Here is a 14,000-nt window from a genome sequence, read left to right on the forward strand (position 1 = left end):
GATTTCGGTATGTATCAGGTCGGCATATCTGGGCAAACAGCAGGTTTGATGATGTTTGCACCTGGTATCACTGACTCCCAGCGATTCCATCAGACGTCATTGCAGTTGCCTGGTATTGTTTGGCCTGTTGGAGTGATGGGGAATGGGTGAACAAGGCGAGCCGAGTGTGGGCTTGAACTTAGTGCCACTGTCTGAAATGCCACACTGCGCGCGATCGTTCCGCGTCCATGCAACTTGCGCCCCACCGTAAGCCCCCGTCAGCCCAGCGCTCTCCCACATGTGCACCACTCTTCTACATGCACCGATTAGAACAACCCAGCAACCTGCTCTGCTCTCACTCTGACCCCCATGCGAACTGCGGGGCGTCGGCATGCGGGCTGCGGGGCGTGGGCACCTTTCATCCACGAGAACTGCTGACGACTACAAGTCCACACAGCGAACCACCTCCTCATGGAGCACCTCGTATGCCTCCGCAGCAAATCCCAGGGCGTTCATCGCCTCCTGGACATCCAGGGTCACCCCCAGGAAGGGGTTACCGCGGATGCCCTTGACGCGTTGGTAGAGCTCCTGTAGCTCGACATCGAGGTGCTGGTAGATGTCGTCTACTGCTGCGAAGTGGGCGGCGCGGAGGAGAAGAGCTGCGGTGTAGTCTTCGTGGAGGGGGCCGTCCTCCCCGACGTCGCGCTCCATGCTGACCACGCGCGAGTCGTGCTGGTGTGCATCCTGGTAGATGTCGGCCAACTCGTTGACAAGGTCCAGGAGGTACTGGAGTGAGCCGTGGGTGCTGTGGAGCGTCAGCATCGCAGCGGGGAGCGTCGGGGGCTAAAGAGAGACGTACCGTTCCTCCTCCTGGATGGAGGCCAACCGGCGGCTACCGCTGCTTTCGCCCTCCTTCAGAGCTGTCACCCAACGGGTGACGCGGCGCTGGAACCTCGTGAGAGCCTCCTGGAACTCCTCGCGCTCGCCCTCGACCGTGGCCAGGTTGCGGCCGCCAACGCCAAACTTAGGGTGGACGGCGTAGACCTGGCTCACCTGCCACACCTGGAAGTCGAAGGTGACTGGGAGGAAGTTGGGGCCTGTGTTGGCGATCGAGAAGTAGTGGAAGGCGGTGTAGGCGTCCATGGTTGAGGTTCTGTGTTGGTAGGTTTGGTTGGAAGAGTGGGGAGTAGTGGGGGAAGTGCGTTTGGCGGATGGTGGATGTTGGAATGACAGGATGGATCGGTGGCGAGGGGGATTCTTATACCTGGGAAGATGGGGGGGCAGTGTCTCGCCCCAGGCCAGTGTTGGCTGTTGTTGCTGAAATTCAGGAGAGGGGGAGAAGCAAACACATCAACATGCGGTCGGCGCTGCCTCGGAGTCGGTGCGCGTTGCCTCGGTGGTTGTGCGCGCCAAACACGAGGCGCGAGGTGCTGGAGGGCGTTGTCGCGCACTCCCCTTTGTCCCACACGTGTGCTGCAGCTTCTGAAAACGTGGTTGCAAGCAATGCATGCATAGTGTGCCAGTGAAATCTACTTGGGAGAAGCACTACTACGACTCCAAACGCTGCCACGGCGCATCTAAACACGGCGGAGGGTGATGCGGTACACCCAGCCCAGAGGGACGAGGGCCTCCGAAATGCCTGCCAGCGACCTCTCGAGCTCGGCCTTGGCCATCTATGGGCGGGTGCGCTGGAGCGCGGTAGCGGCGTAGTCGAACACCTTGTCCACCTCGTGGTGAAAACGCTTCACGGTGTCGAGGAACGCGGCAAGGGTGGCGTCACGCTGGGCCATCTTCGCCATGGCGCGGATGTGCTTCACCTTGGTGGGGTGCGGGCCGCGGAACAAGTGGCCGCAGTCGCAGACCTCGAGGGTGAGCTCTACCGCCTCGAGGCAGACGGCGAGGAGGTCCTGGCTCGTCGCAGTGATGTTGGCGATTATGCGGTCCTGGCCCAGGCGGTCGAAGCCTGAGCCTGGGAGGCGCTCGCCGGTCCTGGGGACGTCAGTTGAGTGACCAGAGCAGTCAGTGCGGTCAACTCACTTCGAGGTCCTCTGAACTGTCGCGGTGAACTTCAGGAGGGCGGCACAGGCCATGTCAACGGAGGAGAGGAGGTCATTGAGGTTGTGTTGAGCCTCTGAGCGACGCGTGACGCCGAGGCCGGGGGTCGGGGTGACGAGGTACTTGAAGTTCCAGTTCGAGTTGCGCAGCTTGATCGTGAGCAAGTGGTCGTTCGTGTACTCGGGGATGCCGCCCGAGAAGCCGTAGGCGTTGTTGCGGTCCATGTCGAGGTCGAATGTGGCTGAGTAGAGAATGGGAACGGAGGGGGGTGGAGACTGAGTGAGAGAGGGAGGTTGGTTGAGAAGTTGAGAGAGCGGGGTGCAGGCAAGAAGAAGCGTGCGCGGTGACACCCCTTGCTGGGCTGGGCGCGTCTCGGCGTGTTTGGATACCGTGCGAGAGCGCCAGTCGGCGTTATCGACCAACCTACAGCCTGGCTCAAGCACCCCTCACCTCAATGCGCCCCGTGGCTGCCAAGCAGTGTGCGAGGTGGAACGACGTCATGGTTCAGTGTGGCAAGACACACAGATACGCCGTCGGTGCGCCAGGGCCACACTCATGTCGGGGGCCGAGCTTTTCGACTTCCGTGCACTCTCGGCGACCAGCTCGGGTCCGCTGGCGATTAGTGCCAGTGTCTTGGAGTGCTGATAGAGGTACAGTATGCCACGTGCTCTCCGCATGTTATGAGTAGCGAGATACGTCTGTCAAGTGCGCTTTCATGGCCAATAATTCACTTTGTTCCCGTGGTTCGACTATGCGCACCGCCACTGTCATGGTGAGCATTGTTACCGACCTGTGTTTCATGTATGTCGACCGCTGGGCAGTGCTGACCTCGACCTCCTTCGTTGTCCACGTGGTATGAGGCGTTCTGTATCCTCTTTCAACGCGGTGATGAATCTGCAATTGTCCGCCGACGACTGACCGCGCGTCGCATTTGCTGAACAGTGGCCATCAAAGGCCGCCAAAAAAACAATGTCACCAAACAAACCAGCGGCTCCAGTTTTCTTCTCCCTTTTTACTGTCTCCATGTCCACCACCCATCCCCCTCCGTTCTAGAACCATATACACCGTGTAGCCCCATCAGCTAGCTCATCGTTTCCCACCATACCATCGCCACCACCCGACACCGAGTACCTGAAACCGCCCCTACCTCCACCCTCACCTCGCACCGCCGCCACAGCGATCCACCAATCGCCGAGCCAAAAGGTATGAGGTCTCCCTCACTTTCTACCTTCCTCGCGGGGAATCGAACCCCGGTCTCCCGCGTGACAAGCGAGCATACTAACCGTTATACGACGAAGAATGTTTTATAGGTGTTCGTGTCCCCAAACCGACGCGAGTGATTTTGAGCGGAGGCTGTCGGAAGCTGATCGACCCTGACTTGATCTGCAACACCTCCAAAGATCAACATCAACATCGATGCTACAGCCGATCCCACCGCTGCCAGGCCTTTCAGCAAAAATGCGCGATGCGGGGATCGAACCCGCGACCGCCGGATTTCTGTATAGGAGTCCGACACTCTGCCTCTGAGTTAAGCGCGCCAGCGTGCTCGAGTTCTGCCATTGACTCGAGCTGGCAATCGTCGCCGTCGGTCTGACAAGTTCTGATTCGGCAAAGGCATCCTTCGCACAATGACCGCGAGGCACAGTAGTGATCGGCACGGAGAGGACGCCCCAACGCCTCATCACAGTGATCAGTCTTCAAAAGTTCATGGTCCCGTATGGAAGCTACCAACGGACCCAGGGCCCCCTCACTACCGTCAATCAATCATCATCAAGGTTTGGGTTTCGTCCAGGTGGTGGTCTTCCCAGGAAACTGTTAACCACGAAGTTTCCAGGTCTGTGGCGAATTGACTACACTTGGAACACTGCATTCATTCACATTGAGGATGCCAAGGCGTATTGGCCACCGACATTCATCCTACTTCAAGATTTGCACCCCACGTACTGCCCAGAGCTGGTCCTGGAACGGAGACGTGGCGGTGGCTGCGCAGCGCTGCATCTCCTTGAAGGCAGACGCGAGAGTAGGGCGGCGGTAAGTTGAGGGCGGCCACTTGTGGTCGACAAACCATGCGAAGCGTTCGACAAACAGAGTCACGTGGAGGAGGCGTTCCCCGGCCAACTTAAGGATGCGGTCCGACTCGCGGTCGGGTCCGTTTCGCTGCAGGCGGCTCATGAAGGTGGGGAGGACGTGGGGAGCGAGGAGCGTGGCGTCCCACCGGTGGATAGCGTCCACACAGCCGCGGAACCAGAGGATGGCGCGGATGAGGACCTGTATTTCTCGGTCGGTCGGGAGAGTGCTGGCTGGGTGAGCTGACGGGTAGCGACGTACATTGTGCTCGTAAGCCGTGCCCGTTAGTAGTGCGCTCTGCCAGCTCATCAGCTCCCGCGCGACGACGGACAGCGCGTCGTGCAGGCGTCGCCACTGTGCTTCAGTTTGATTTAGCGCGCGGGTGTGGGGGTTAATGAGCTGTGGCGGGAAGAGTGACAGATAGTCAAATGTGCAGCCCCACACCTCGTCCTTCCGATTATCGTTCCAGTCGGTCACCGTAATCTTGGGGTGAAGGACCGCAGGAGAGCAGTACGACAGGGTATTGGGGCTCGTGTACGTCGTTCGGTACGTGGTCATTTCGTACGACTGCCCGTTATCTTCGTCGTCGCTTTCAAGGTGCAGGAACGATTCGTCCTTCCGCGGGCGGCGGCGTCGGACTTTGCGGCCGTTGGAGCTGGAAGGCTTGCCGCGGAGGGCTTGAAAGAGGTTACCAAAGGCCATGTTGAGAGTTTGGGGTTGGTATGAGGGTGGCTTTGGGTGGTGGATTGGATGTGCTGTGGCAGGAATTCGAGTTGGAGGGTTTGAGAGGCCAAAGGCGAGGAGCCGGCCAAATTTATAGGTCGAGTGCCACTCGACGTCGATACCTCCTCATGCTGGGCGGGATCGCTGACCGAGGACTGATCTCACAATCTGAAAATATAGCTGTGTATACAACGAGGAGGAGCGACAGGCCAGTTGTCTCGAACAGAGGACGGCATCCACCACGGAGGCCATTGAGTTGTGGATGTGCACTACAGTAAAACGGAGGTCAACGACGTGCTCAGCAGAGGTGCCACTTTTATCCACCTGCGAACAGACAAGACTGGGGTGGTGGTGGTGGTGGCACGCGACTCAGGTGGTCGCTCCACGTGGCTGACCTGGAGAAGAGGTCATTGCATGGCTTGACAAGAAACATGTCGCCACAAGTGAGGCTAGTATCATGTTCAGACTGACGTCCCGCAGAAAACAGGTCTCCGCCACGCTCCACGTGCCTCACGGTTTCCGTATTTTTCTTCCTGCATGCTCCCTGGTGGAGGCATGGTATTCGCCACAACATTTTATTGCACCAAAGGACCCGAGGAGCGGCAACCGGGCTCAGAAGGGTATTAAGCGTTCGCAAAGTACTGCATTCTGATATCATGCCTGGCCGGAAGCCGGAACGGTCGCCACAAAGCTTCCAGCCACGTGAGTGTGTATATAAACGGCGTCGACTGGCCGCGACTGGTAGTTGCGCCTCCTTCGTTGCAGTTCTCCAGTCGTTATCCGTGCACTGTGGCCCAGTGCATTCAGAAGGGATACAAAACCCGGCCTCCTGTCGTTGTTCGTGACATTGGTTAATAGCTCGAAACTCCCGGTGGTCACTCTCTATGATTCGACATGCTCTTATGTGTGGTGCGAGCCGTGCACCAAGTTGCGTTCAGTCAGTGACTGACTGCTGGAGTCACCGGGTGTTGTGGTTACTCGAACCCGACTGGGATGATGTTTTCGCTCGGGGACGTCATGGTCGGTCTATTCTCTGAACACCTACAAGAAATGTCTTGGTCATTGGCCACTACCTGCTATGTAGGTTCGACGCAAGTAACCATCAGGCTTTCACAAAAACTATGCAGCCACAGGCCACCGACCAGCGCAGCACATGCATGATCAGCTAGCCGCGCGGATGCAACTCTGTCTCGTGGAGCCCCTTCAGGGCTCCCTCCCCACCCACTGCTCACGTGTTGTTTGTGTTGATTGAATCGATCGCATACCCCGCGTCATCACGAATGGAGCGCATGCATTCGGAGACGGTGCAGCGATAGGCGCGTGCAGTTCTGATGTGTGCCTTGCAGCACGACCTCGTCACCCACGTTTCTTGTGCTCATTGACACGCCGCATGGCGTTCGAAAGGCGGATGCCACGGTGCCAGGAAGGACGGCGCCGAGGGCGTCCGGGGTCCCGCTTGGCGCGGCGACAGCGCCGCGAGGGATGGACGAGATGAGATGTTGTTTCTGAGCGGTTCACGCCGAGTCAGGTGAGAGTGAGGACGCGGAGATTGGTGGCGTCCCGGGGCTGCTGCTCACTAGCGGCCGGTCACGCGCCATGCTGGCGCCGCCAAGGCCCGCAGCGATTGCCGCTGGGCAGACACGTCCTCGTTGTTGTGCCTGCTGATAGGTGGAGACTGGGGCAGGTGGGGCTGCTGCATTGCACAGCGACACGACCGCCTTGTTGTCCTTCACCACTTCATCCATTGCGAAGTGCATATAACAGAACCCGCTACTACCATCACCATGGCCCTCGACGCTGGCGACGAGCACACGCGCTCCACGGCCGCCCCGCCGACGATCATCATCCCCCTCTCGCTCCCGTCGTGGACCGAGCCCCAGCACAGCGAGCACGTCCTCGTGCGCGTCCCGCTCGCAGCGTACCGCGAGCGCAACCTCCCCGACGTCATCTTCCACCTCAACCAGTATGCGCAGCTGTTCGAGCGCACGCGCCAGCAGGTCATCAACTGGAAGGTTGCGGCCACGACCGACCCCAACCTCGTGACCCACTCGCACCAGCACAGCTTCTCGACGCTGTCCTTTGCGTCGCTCAAGTCGGACATTGTCGAGCCCGACGGCGTCCCCCTGCACACACCAGCCAACGGACCCACGCCGGCGCAGTCGCGCCCCCGCACGCCCGACCCGGTTCTGATTGAGCGCCTGCACGACCTCGCCCAGCAGCTCGAGCACGTGGCTGCCCTCGCGGCGCGCTTCACGAGACTCGACCGTACCGTCGCCGAGGCCGGCGCGATCACGCTTCCCAACAGCGACGACCAGCCTGCCCCGCCCACCGGCAACCTGGACCCCGAGGACGACCCTGACATCAACTCGCTCGCCGCTGAGCGCGACCCCGCACTCAAGGCGCACGACCTCGCGCTGCTGGCCGCAGAGCGCACCGCCGTACTCGCCGCCCTCAAGGAGCACTACGAGCTCTACCTCACTGGGTTCCCTCGTACGCTCGAGAACCGCCCCAAGCTCGTCGAGGTGCTCGAGGAGACACAGAGGCACATCCAGAAGAGCGCCAAGGGATTCGAGGAGCAGCTCGCTCACGTCGAGTTCCTCAGCTAGAGAGGCGGCGGCGAGCTCAGAAGACGACACGAAGGACGCGACCGACACCGACGAACGAATACAATCAGTTGTGTAAATAGTACCACGCATTGATATGAAGTCAAGGATGGCCATGGATCGCCGAGGGTCGGACAGCGGGGTGTCAACGCCTGCCAAGCCGTCCGATCCTGACTCCTCTAACCAGCTCGCGCAACGCCTACGAACAAAGCACCGAATGCCATCTTGCCGCAAGGCAAGCAGGCCCACAAGAGGGCCAGCCCCGTAGTGCATGCGCGTCCCCAGACCTCCCGCACCTAATTCTCGTGGTCGCTCGTGTCCACCTCGACCTTGAGCTTGCCGCTGAAGGGCCAGAGCTGGCCGACGAGGGCCCTGAGCGCAAGCACGGTCCTGAGCGCCTCTTCGGCCTTTGCAGCGATCGTCTTGCTACTGAGAGCCTTGACTGCATGATCGACGCTCTTGATCCATGCTTCAAACCTTGCAACGAACACTGACACATAGGCGTCCCTTCTCACTACCTTGACCAGCGCGTTGTGGTAGTTGGCAAACTCGATGTAGCTTGCTGGCGTGCGGCGGAGGAGATCGGCGTCGCGCGCGACCTGGACGTCCCAGCGCGTCACTTCAGGCAGGACATTGATGAGCTCGGCAAGCTGCGAGTCCCAGGCCTTGAACTGGGCGGCCTTGGGCGGGTTGGAGAACTTGCCCTTGATGGACGTGGCGACGTGCTTGAACGCGACGAGCTCGTCGCGCGCCGTCTCGAGCCGATGCGCCAGATCTTTGTGCTGCCCCGAGACGGTGCCAGCCGGCCGGTCCAGCCCCAGGATGGCGCCCCGGTCGACCAACACGCGCAGCTCGATCCGCGCCGTCGGCTTCGAGTCGGTCCGAAGCGTAAGCTCCGTGGGGACTGGGGTGTCGGCAAGGATGGGCTCGACAAAATGGTCGCTCATTTGATTTTGCGCGGCGAGGGGGATGTGGAACGGCGTTTCAGCCAGCGACGCTGAGAAGCTCGAGGACGTCGTCCGCTGCTGCTCGAACGAGGCGAGCCCCACTCTTCATGGTGGCCTGTGTGCGAGGGCGAGGGCAAACGCGCACGGCTCGAGTTTCATCAACCTCCCCTACACGAAACATGGAGGTCCCGAAGCACCCATGATGTAGTGATGTGAGAGCCCAAGGACCCACTGGTCGTCCCAGCGCCGTCGCCGATGATGTGCAGAGGAGATGGTGACGGGGCAGTGAAGTCGTAGTCTCTTATCGCGACCATCTTCCCACGCCTCCTCCGGGCTGGCCGGCCTTTGCTACCGGATACCTTCTGCCTAGGCTGTTGTTGTGCCCAGTGCTCGATGCCAAGACGTCCAGGCTTATCCTCACCAGTGTCTTATCGCCAGTTGTTGCGCCTGCCCACTGCGATAGTGTCAACAACCCGCTCCCGTTGACCCGTGGATGCTGACGAGGGAGCAGTCGAACGAGCACCAGTGTGCCCAATCAGTGACCAGAAGACACAAAGCATCTGACCTAGGGACGGACTTATCGGAGCAGTCCGGCCACTGCCATTTGGTATATCGGCAGCTCGATCAAGGATGTCAGGCCTGCCTGGAGTGGGTCTCCCCGTGCTTGGCGCGCGAAAAATTGGCAGGCGGCGGAGGGCGGCCGGCAAAAAAATTGTTTGGACGCGGCGGGTCCATGTGGGACCCACCGGCGTCGAGCTCCAACACTAGCCGCGTGCATTAAACGCATGCTATCGACAGCGTCTCTTCCCATCACATCCGTCATCCACTCTACACCGCCAGACACTCAACCACCATGGCTTGGGCTTGGGTTGACAGCTTCAACACGCGCGTGGCGACCTCGCCGTTCGGAAAGTACTTTCGCCTCGAGGGTTCAGGCCATGTGAGTGCCATCTCCGACCAGGTCGGAGCTCGACTGCGAAAGCGACACGCGAGGGATCTTATCTGATCTATTCGCGTCTCGACGTGACATCCACCCCCCGCCTGAACGCAATGCTGACACCCGCAAGGCCAAGGAGCGCAAGGGCACCGTCTTCACCACCGAGGTGCGCGCCGGCATGGCGACCTTCTTCGCCATGGCCTACATTATCAGCGTGAACTCGGCCATTGTCTCGGACTCGGGAGGAACCTGTGTCTGCCCCGCCGAGTCCATGGCGGACCTCTGCGTCAGCAACCCAGAGTACATGCAGTGTGTGCAGGAGATCCGGCGCGACCTCGTCACCGCCACGGCCGCCATCGCCGCCCTGTCCACCTTCTGCATGGGCCTGTTCGCCAACCTCCCCATCGCCCTTGCTCCGGGCATGGGCCTCAACGCGTACTTCGCCTACACTGTCGTCGGCTTCCACGGCTCGGGTCTCGTTCCTTACAAGGTCGCTCTTACTGCCGTCTTTGTCGAGGGCTTCGTCTTTGTTGGTCTCACGCTCCTCGGTATCCGTCAATGGCTCGCCCGTGCCATCCCTGCGTCCATCAAGCTCGCGACGGCCGTCGGTATCGGTCTCTACCTTACCATCATCGGCATGACCTACGCCGCCGGTATCGGTCTCATCACCGGTGCTCAGGCCACCCCGGTCGAGCTCGGTGGATGCCACCCCTCGATGCGCGACAAGGACGGTATCTGCCCTAGCTCGGACAAGATGCGCAACCCTACCATGTGGATCGGCATCTTCTGCGGCGGTATCTTCACCGTCATGCTCATGATGTTCCGCGTCAAGGGTGCCATCATCTTCGGTATCCTCCTCGTCTCCATCATCTCGTGGCCGCGCGGCACCCCCGTCACGAACTTCCCCCACACCCCCCTCGGAAACGACGCGTTCGACTTCTTCAAGAAGGTCGCGACTTTCCACCCCATCAAGCACACCCTCAACGTCCTCGACTTCAACATCAAGGAGCACGGCGGCCAGTTCGGTCTTGCCTTCATCACCTTCCTCTACGTTGACATTCTCGACGCTACCGGTACCATGTACGCCATGGCCAAGTTTGGTGGTTTCCTCGACAAGCGTACCCAGGACTTTGAGAACTCGTCGATCGCCTACTGCATCGACGCCTTCGGCATCTCGATCGGCTCCCTCTTCGGTGCTCCCCCCGTCACTGCCTTCATCGAGTCGGGTGCTGGTATTCTTGAGGGTGGCAGGACCGGTATCACGTCCATGGTGACCGGCTTCTGCTTCTTCATCGCGGTCTTCTTCGCGCCGATCTTCGCCTCCATCCCTCCCTGGGCTACCGGCTGTACTCTTATCCTCGTCGGCGCCCAGATGGCTGCCGAGTCGCGCAACATCAACTGGAAGTACATGGGCGACGCTATTCCAAGCTTCCTCTGGTGAGTCCTAGGAGAAGGAGGACGACGAGACACTGTTTGCTGACTTGTGACCAGCCTGGCGATCATGCCCTTCACCTACTCGATCGCCTACGGTCTTATCGCCGGAATCTGCTCTTACATTCTCATCAACGTGACTGTTTGGCTTATCGAGAAGGCGTCTGGCGGCCGTATCCGTCCCCAGAACAAGGACGACAAGGAGCCCTGGACGTACAAGCTCGAGGGCGGTTTCCTCCCGCCTTGGCTCAACAATGTCACGCACGGCCGCAAGCCTTGGGCGGACGACCCGGAGGCCAACGTCGCTCACTACGACGACGATGAGGACAAGGACGACGCTCCCACGCGTACCGGCTCTGGCCAGCAGGACGCCCTGGCCCTCCCCAAACAAAAGGAGGAGGCCGACAACCAGCTCAAGGCTTGAGCCGGTGCCAAGACATATACAACTTCCGAGGGATCTTCAGTACTATAGTCCGGCATGACCTACATGCATGTGTATAACACAGAACACGGTGCAGCGTCGCAGATTACTCGCATTTGTTACCATGCTGACGTGAGACGAGGCCGAAGGACAAGAGTTTGGTGTTGTATCCCTTGGAACCGGTCCACGGAATCGCGGGTAAGGCCACAATCACCGCCGGGCCGGCAACCGAAGCTTCCGAGCGCGGCAGGCACAAATGTCCAACTCCCCCACCCCACTCATCCTCCTCTGTACGCGTTTGATGCAAGCAAGACATGGGGACCCAGGGGCAGAATCTTGCTTTATAAGTAACAGTAGACGCCTTGACCGTCGGCCCCGCATCTTCCCCTCGAGCACACACCCCACCAAAGACTCGAGACACCATGGCGTTCAACTTTGCTGGGCCGAAGCGCAAGATGCAGGAGTGTGAGTGCTGGCTGCTCGCTCGTGCTCGGGACGTGCTGAAGAAGAACAGGCGACAAGATCCTCACATCCAAGGGCATGCTCTGGGAGATGGAGGACGCCGTTATCGACGGGCAGAAGCACAAGGTCTGGAAGAATGTGAGCCCTCATATGCGGGGGTCTGGAGTCCCCACGGCTTGGCCGGCCGATGCATTCCCCGCTAACCACTTATCGGCGCACTAGCAACCACCCACCTGGCGTGCCTTCTTCCTGGCCAAGTTTGAGGAGTACCTCGACCGTCCGTTCATCTCTGCGCCGACCCCCGAGCCGAGCGACTTCTACGCACGCGAGGACTTCAGCTACCGCCAGATCAGGGACCTGTCGCTTGCGGCCGCGGCGTGGCTGCGCACCGAGCTCGGCGTTTTCAAGGGCAGCTATGTCGGCATCGGCGGCCAGAACTCGTCCGACTGGGTCATCTGGTACGTCGCGATCCACCTCCTCGGAGCTGTGCCGGTTATCATCAATGCCACCTGGTGAGTGAACCGTGCTGGTCGGACCTGACGCCAGGAATGCCGAGGTCATGGCCCACAGCCTGGGCATCGCACCGCCCATGGCCATCGTTGCGTCCGACGAGATCGCCGGCGTGCTGAGCCCCCTCATGCCCGAGCTCGCGCGCAAGGGCGTCGGTAAGCTCTACTGCTGGCAGGACGTCGCACATCTCCCCGTCAACGCTCGCCAGGGCATCACTGTGAGTTGCCCTCTCCCTCTTAGCCCACGACTCACACAACCAGGTGATCCCCAAGATCAAGCCGAGCGCCAGCGTGGTTGCCGACATCGTTGCTGGCCGTGGCGGTGGCCTCGAGACCCTTCACACCGACGACGACGGCACCATCTTCTACACCTCGGGCACGACCGGCTACCCCAAGGCCGTGCTTTCGAGCCAGCGCGCGGCGCTGCACAACGTCGTGTCGTGTCTCATCCGTGAGTATCGCACTGTGATACATAACCTGACTGGACGCCAGCCTACGGCCGTGCTCTGCTCCGTGCCGGCGCGTCGCTCCAGGAGATGGGCGAGATCCTCACCCCCAAGGCTGAGCAGTCGATCGTCCTTGTCGCCATCCCCTTCTTCCACGTATCGGCCGTCGAGGGCTGGCTCATCCGTATCTTCCTCAGCGGATGGAAGATGATCCTCATGCGCCGCTGGAGCACCAAGGATGCTATCACCCTCGTCAAGGAGCACAAGATCAGTGTCATTGGCGGGTGAGTTGAAGCTCTGTGCCAGGCTGGTCCGTCACTCACGCCCCAGTGTGCCCGCCATTGTCCAGAGCATCATCCAGTCGCCCTTGTTGCCCAAAGACCACGTCTTCGAGGGTGTCAGCTACGGCGGTGCCCCTCCGCCCGAGCGCATGCCTGGCGACGTCAACAAGCTGTGGCCCACTGCCGCCATGTAGGTGGCCGACCGTGGGTGGAGCTGACCTGCCCAGCCTCCAGGGTTACGGCATGACCGAGACGAGCGCCATGCACACGTCCAACGCCCTCACCGACTACCTCGAATACGTGAGTAGTAGCTGAGGCGCTCATCGTCATGTTTAGCTGCTGACATCACCAGCCGAGCAGTGTCGGCCCTGCGGTCCCCATCTGCGGCCTCAAGATTGTCGACCAGAACACGGGCAAGGAGCTTGGTGTCGGCAAGCCGGGGCTCATCCTCATGCGCGGCCCGAACATCATGAAGTCATACCTCAACAACCCGGGTGAGTGGGGTCGCACTGATACAAGCTGACATCCAGAGGCGACCAGGAAGACGATCGACGCCGAGGGGTGGCTCGACTCCGGAGACATCGGTTACGTCAACGACGAGGGCTTCCTGTTCATCGGCGACCGAGGTGGGTATCAGCTCTGTCGTCACTGACCCAGCAGCCAAGGACATCATCATCCGCGGAGGCGAGAACATCGCCTCGGCCGAGGTCGAGAACGCCCTCTACCTCGACAGCCGTATCGCCGAAGCGGCGGCCGTCCCCGTCCCTGACCCCATCCTGGGCGAGCGCGTCGGCGTGGCCATCTCCCTCGCGCCAGGGGCCACCGCCACCTCGGAGGACATCATCAAGACGGTCAGCCCAAGGTTGCGGTACCCCGCGCGCCCAGTGATCGTCGTGGTTTCGGGCGACCTGTTGCGTAAGTCCGCTCTTCGTGACGACACTGACCACCTCCCCAGCACGCAACGCCAACGGCAAGCTCCTCAAAACCGAGATCAAGAAGATTGTCCAGGCAGAATGGAAGGCGCACCATGCCAACGGCGAAGTCAAGGCCAGGCTCTAGACAGTAGATGCCGAACAATGGAAGAAGTTTGGGTTTCATGCACCTTTGAGAGCAGTACACCTGGCTATTGTTCTGACCAA

The 14,000-nt window shown here is 60.4% G+C and overlaps 7 protein-coding genes and 2 non-coding genes across 9 annotated transcripts; 3 read left to right on the plus strand and 6 right to left on the minus strand.

Annotated features, from left to right (window-relative positions):
• Positions 1-420: 420 nt before the first annotated feature.
• LOC62_01G000124 (uncharacterized protein) lies at positions 421-1,122 on the minus strand (the record flags this gene model as incomplete). Its single annotated transcript, XM_062766549.1, has 2 exons — positions 421-784; positions 839-1,122. 2 exons carry the CDS (start codon positions 1,120-1,122, stop codon positions 421-423), a joined length of 648 nt encoding a protein of 215 aa, XP_062622533.1.
• A 530-nt stretch (positions 1,123-1,652) lies between these two features.
• Positions 1,653-2,258, minus strand: LOC62_01G000125 (uncharacterized protein; the record flags this gene model as incomplete). Its single annotated transcript, XM_062766550.1, has 2 exons — positions 1,653-1,968; positions 2,017-2,258. 2 exons carry the CDS (start codon positions 2,256-2,258, stop codon positions 1,653-1,655), a joined length of 558 nt encoding a protein of 185 aa, XP_062622534.1.
• A 1,004-nt stretch (positions 2,259-3,262) lies between these two features.
• Positions 3,263-3,334, minus strand: LOC62_01G000126. The gene has a single exon. It is a non-coding gene; the product is annotated as a tRNA-Asp (tRNA).
• Positions 3,335-3,493: 159 nt separating this feature from the next.
• LOC62_01G000127 lies at positions 3,494-3,572 on the minus strand. The gene is given in 2 exon segments: positions 3,494-3,529; positions 3,537-3,572. It is a non-coding gene; the product is annotated as a tRNA-Arg (tRNA).
• A 379-nt stretch (positions 3,573-3,951) lies between these two features.
• LOC62_01G000128 (uncharacterized protein) lies at positions 3,952-4,803 on the minus strand (the record flags this gene model as incomplete). Its single annotated transcript, XM_062766551.1, has 1 exon — positions 3,952-4,803. The coding sequence occupies one exon, from the start codon at positions 4,801-4,803 to the stop codon at positions 3,952-3,954; it is 852 nt and encodes a 283-aa protein (XP_062622535.1).
• A 1,805-nt stretch (positions 4,804-6,608) lies between these two features.
• LOC62_01G000129 (uncharacterized protein) lies at positions 6,609-7,430 on the plus strand (the record flags this gene model as incomplete). The annotated part of the gene is made up of 1 exon (XM_062766552.1): positions 6,609-7,430. The coding sequence occupies one exon, from the start codon at positions 6,609-6,611 to the stop codon at positions 7,428-7,430; it is 822 nt and encodes a 273-aa protein (XP_062622536.1).
• Positions 7,431-7,723: 293 nt separating this feature from the next.
• On the minus strand, positions 7,724-8,483 carry LOC62_01G000130 (uncharacterized protein; the record flags this gene model as incomplete). The annotated part of the gene is made up of 2 exons (XM_062766553.1): positions 7,724-8,424; positions 8,477-8,483. The coding sequence occupies 2 exons, from the start codon at positions 8,481-8,483 to the stop codon at positions 7,724-7,726; spliced, it is 708 nt and encodes a 235-aa protein (XP_062622537.1).
• A 625-nt stretch (positions 8,484-9,108) lies between these two features.
• On the plus strand, positions 9,109-11,252 carry SPBC887.17 (Putative xanthine/uracil permease). The gene is made up of 3 exons (XM_062766554.1): positions 9,109-9,314; positions 9,442-10,748; positions 10,803-11,252. Exons 1-3 carry the CDS (start codon positions 9,228-9,230, stop codon positions 11,164-11,166), a joined length of 1,758 nt encoding a protein of 585 aa, XP_062622538.1. The 5' UTR covers positions 9,109-9,227; the 3' UTR covers positions 11,167-11,252.
• A 316-nt stretch (positions 11,253-11,568) lies between these two features.
• Positions 11,569-13,920, plus strand: 4CL3 (putative 4-coumarate--CoA ligase 3; the record flags this gene model as incomplete). The annotated part of the gene is made up of 12 exons (XM_062766555.1): positions 11,569-11,628; positions 11,678-11,763; positions 11,848-12,137; positions 12,172-12,352; positions 12,396-12,585; positions 12,627-12,864; positions 12,911-13,051; positions 13,089-13,161; positions 13,214-13,355; positions 13,392-13,487; positions 13,522-13,776; positions 13,817-13,920. Exons 1-12 carry the CDS (start codon positions 11,586-11,588, stop codon positions 13,918-13,920), a joined length of 1,839 nt encoding a protein of 612 aa, XP_062622539.1. The 5' UTR covers positions 11,569-11,585.
• Between the last annotated feature and the right edge of the window lie 80 nt (positions 13,921-14,000).

Source organism: Vanrija pseudolonga, chromosome 1 (genome assembly GCF_020906515.1).
Source record: "Vanrija pseudolonga chromosome 1, complete sequence".
Classification (NCBI taxonomy): domain Eukaryota; kingdom Fungi; phylum Basidiomycota; class Tremellomycetes; order Trichosporonales; family Trichosporonaceae; genus Vanrija; species Vanrija pseudolonga.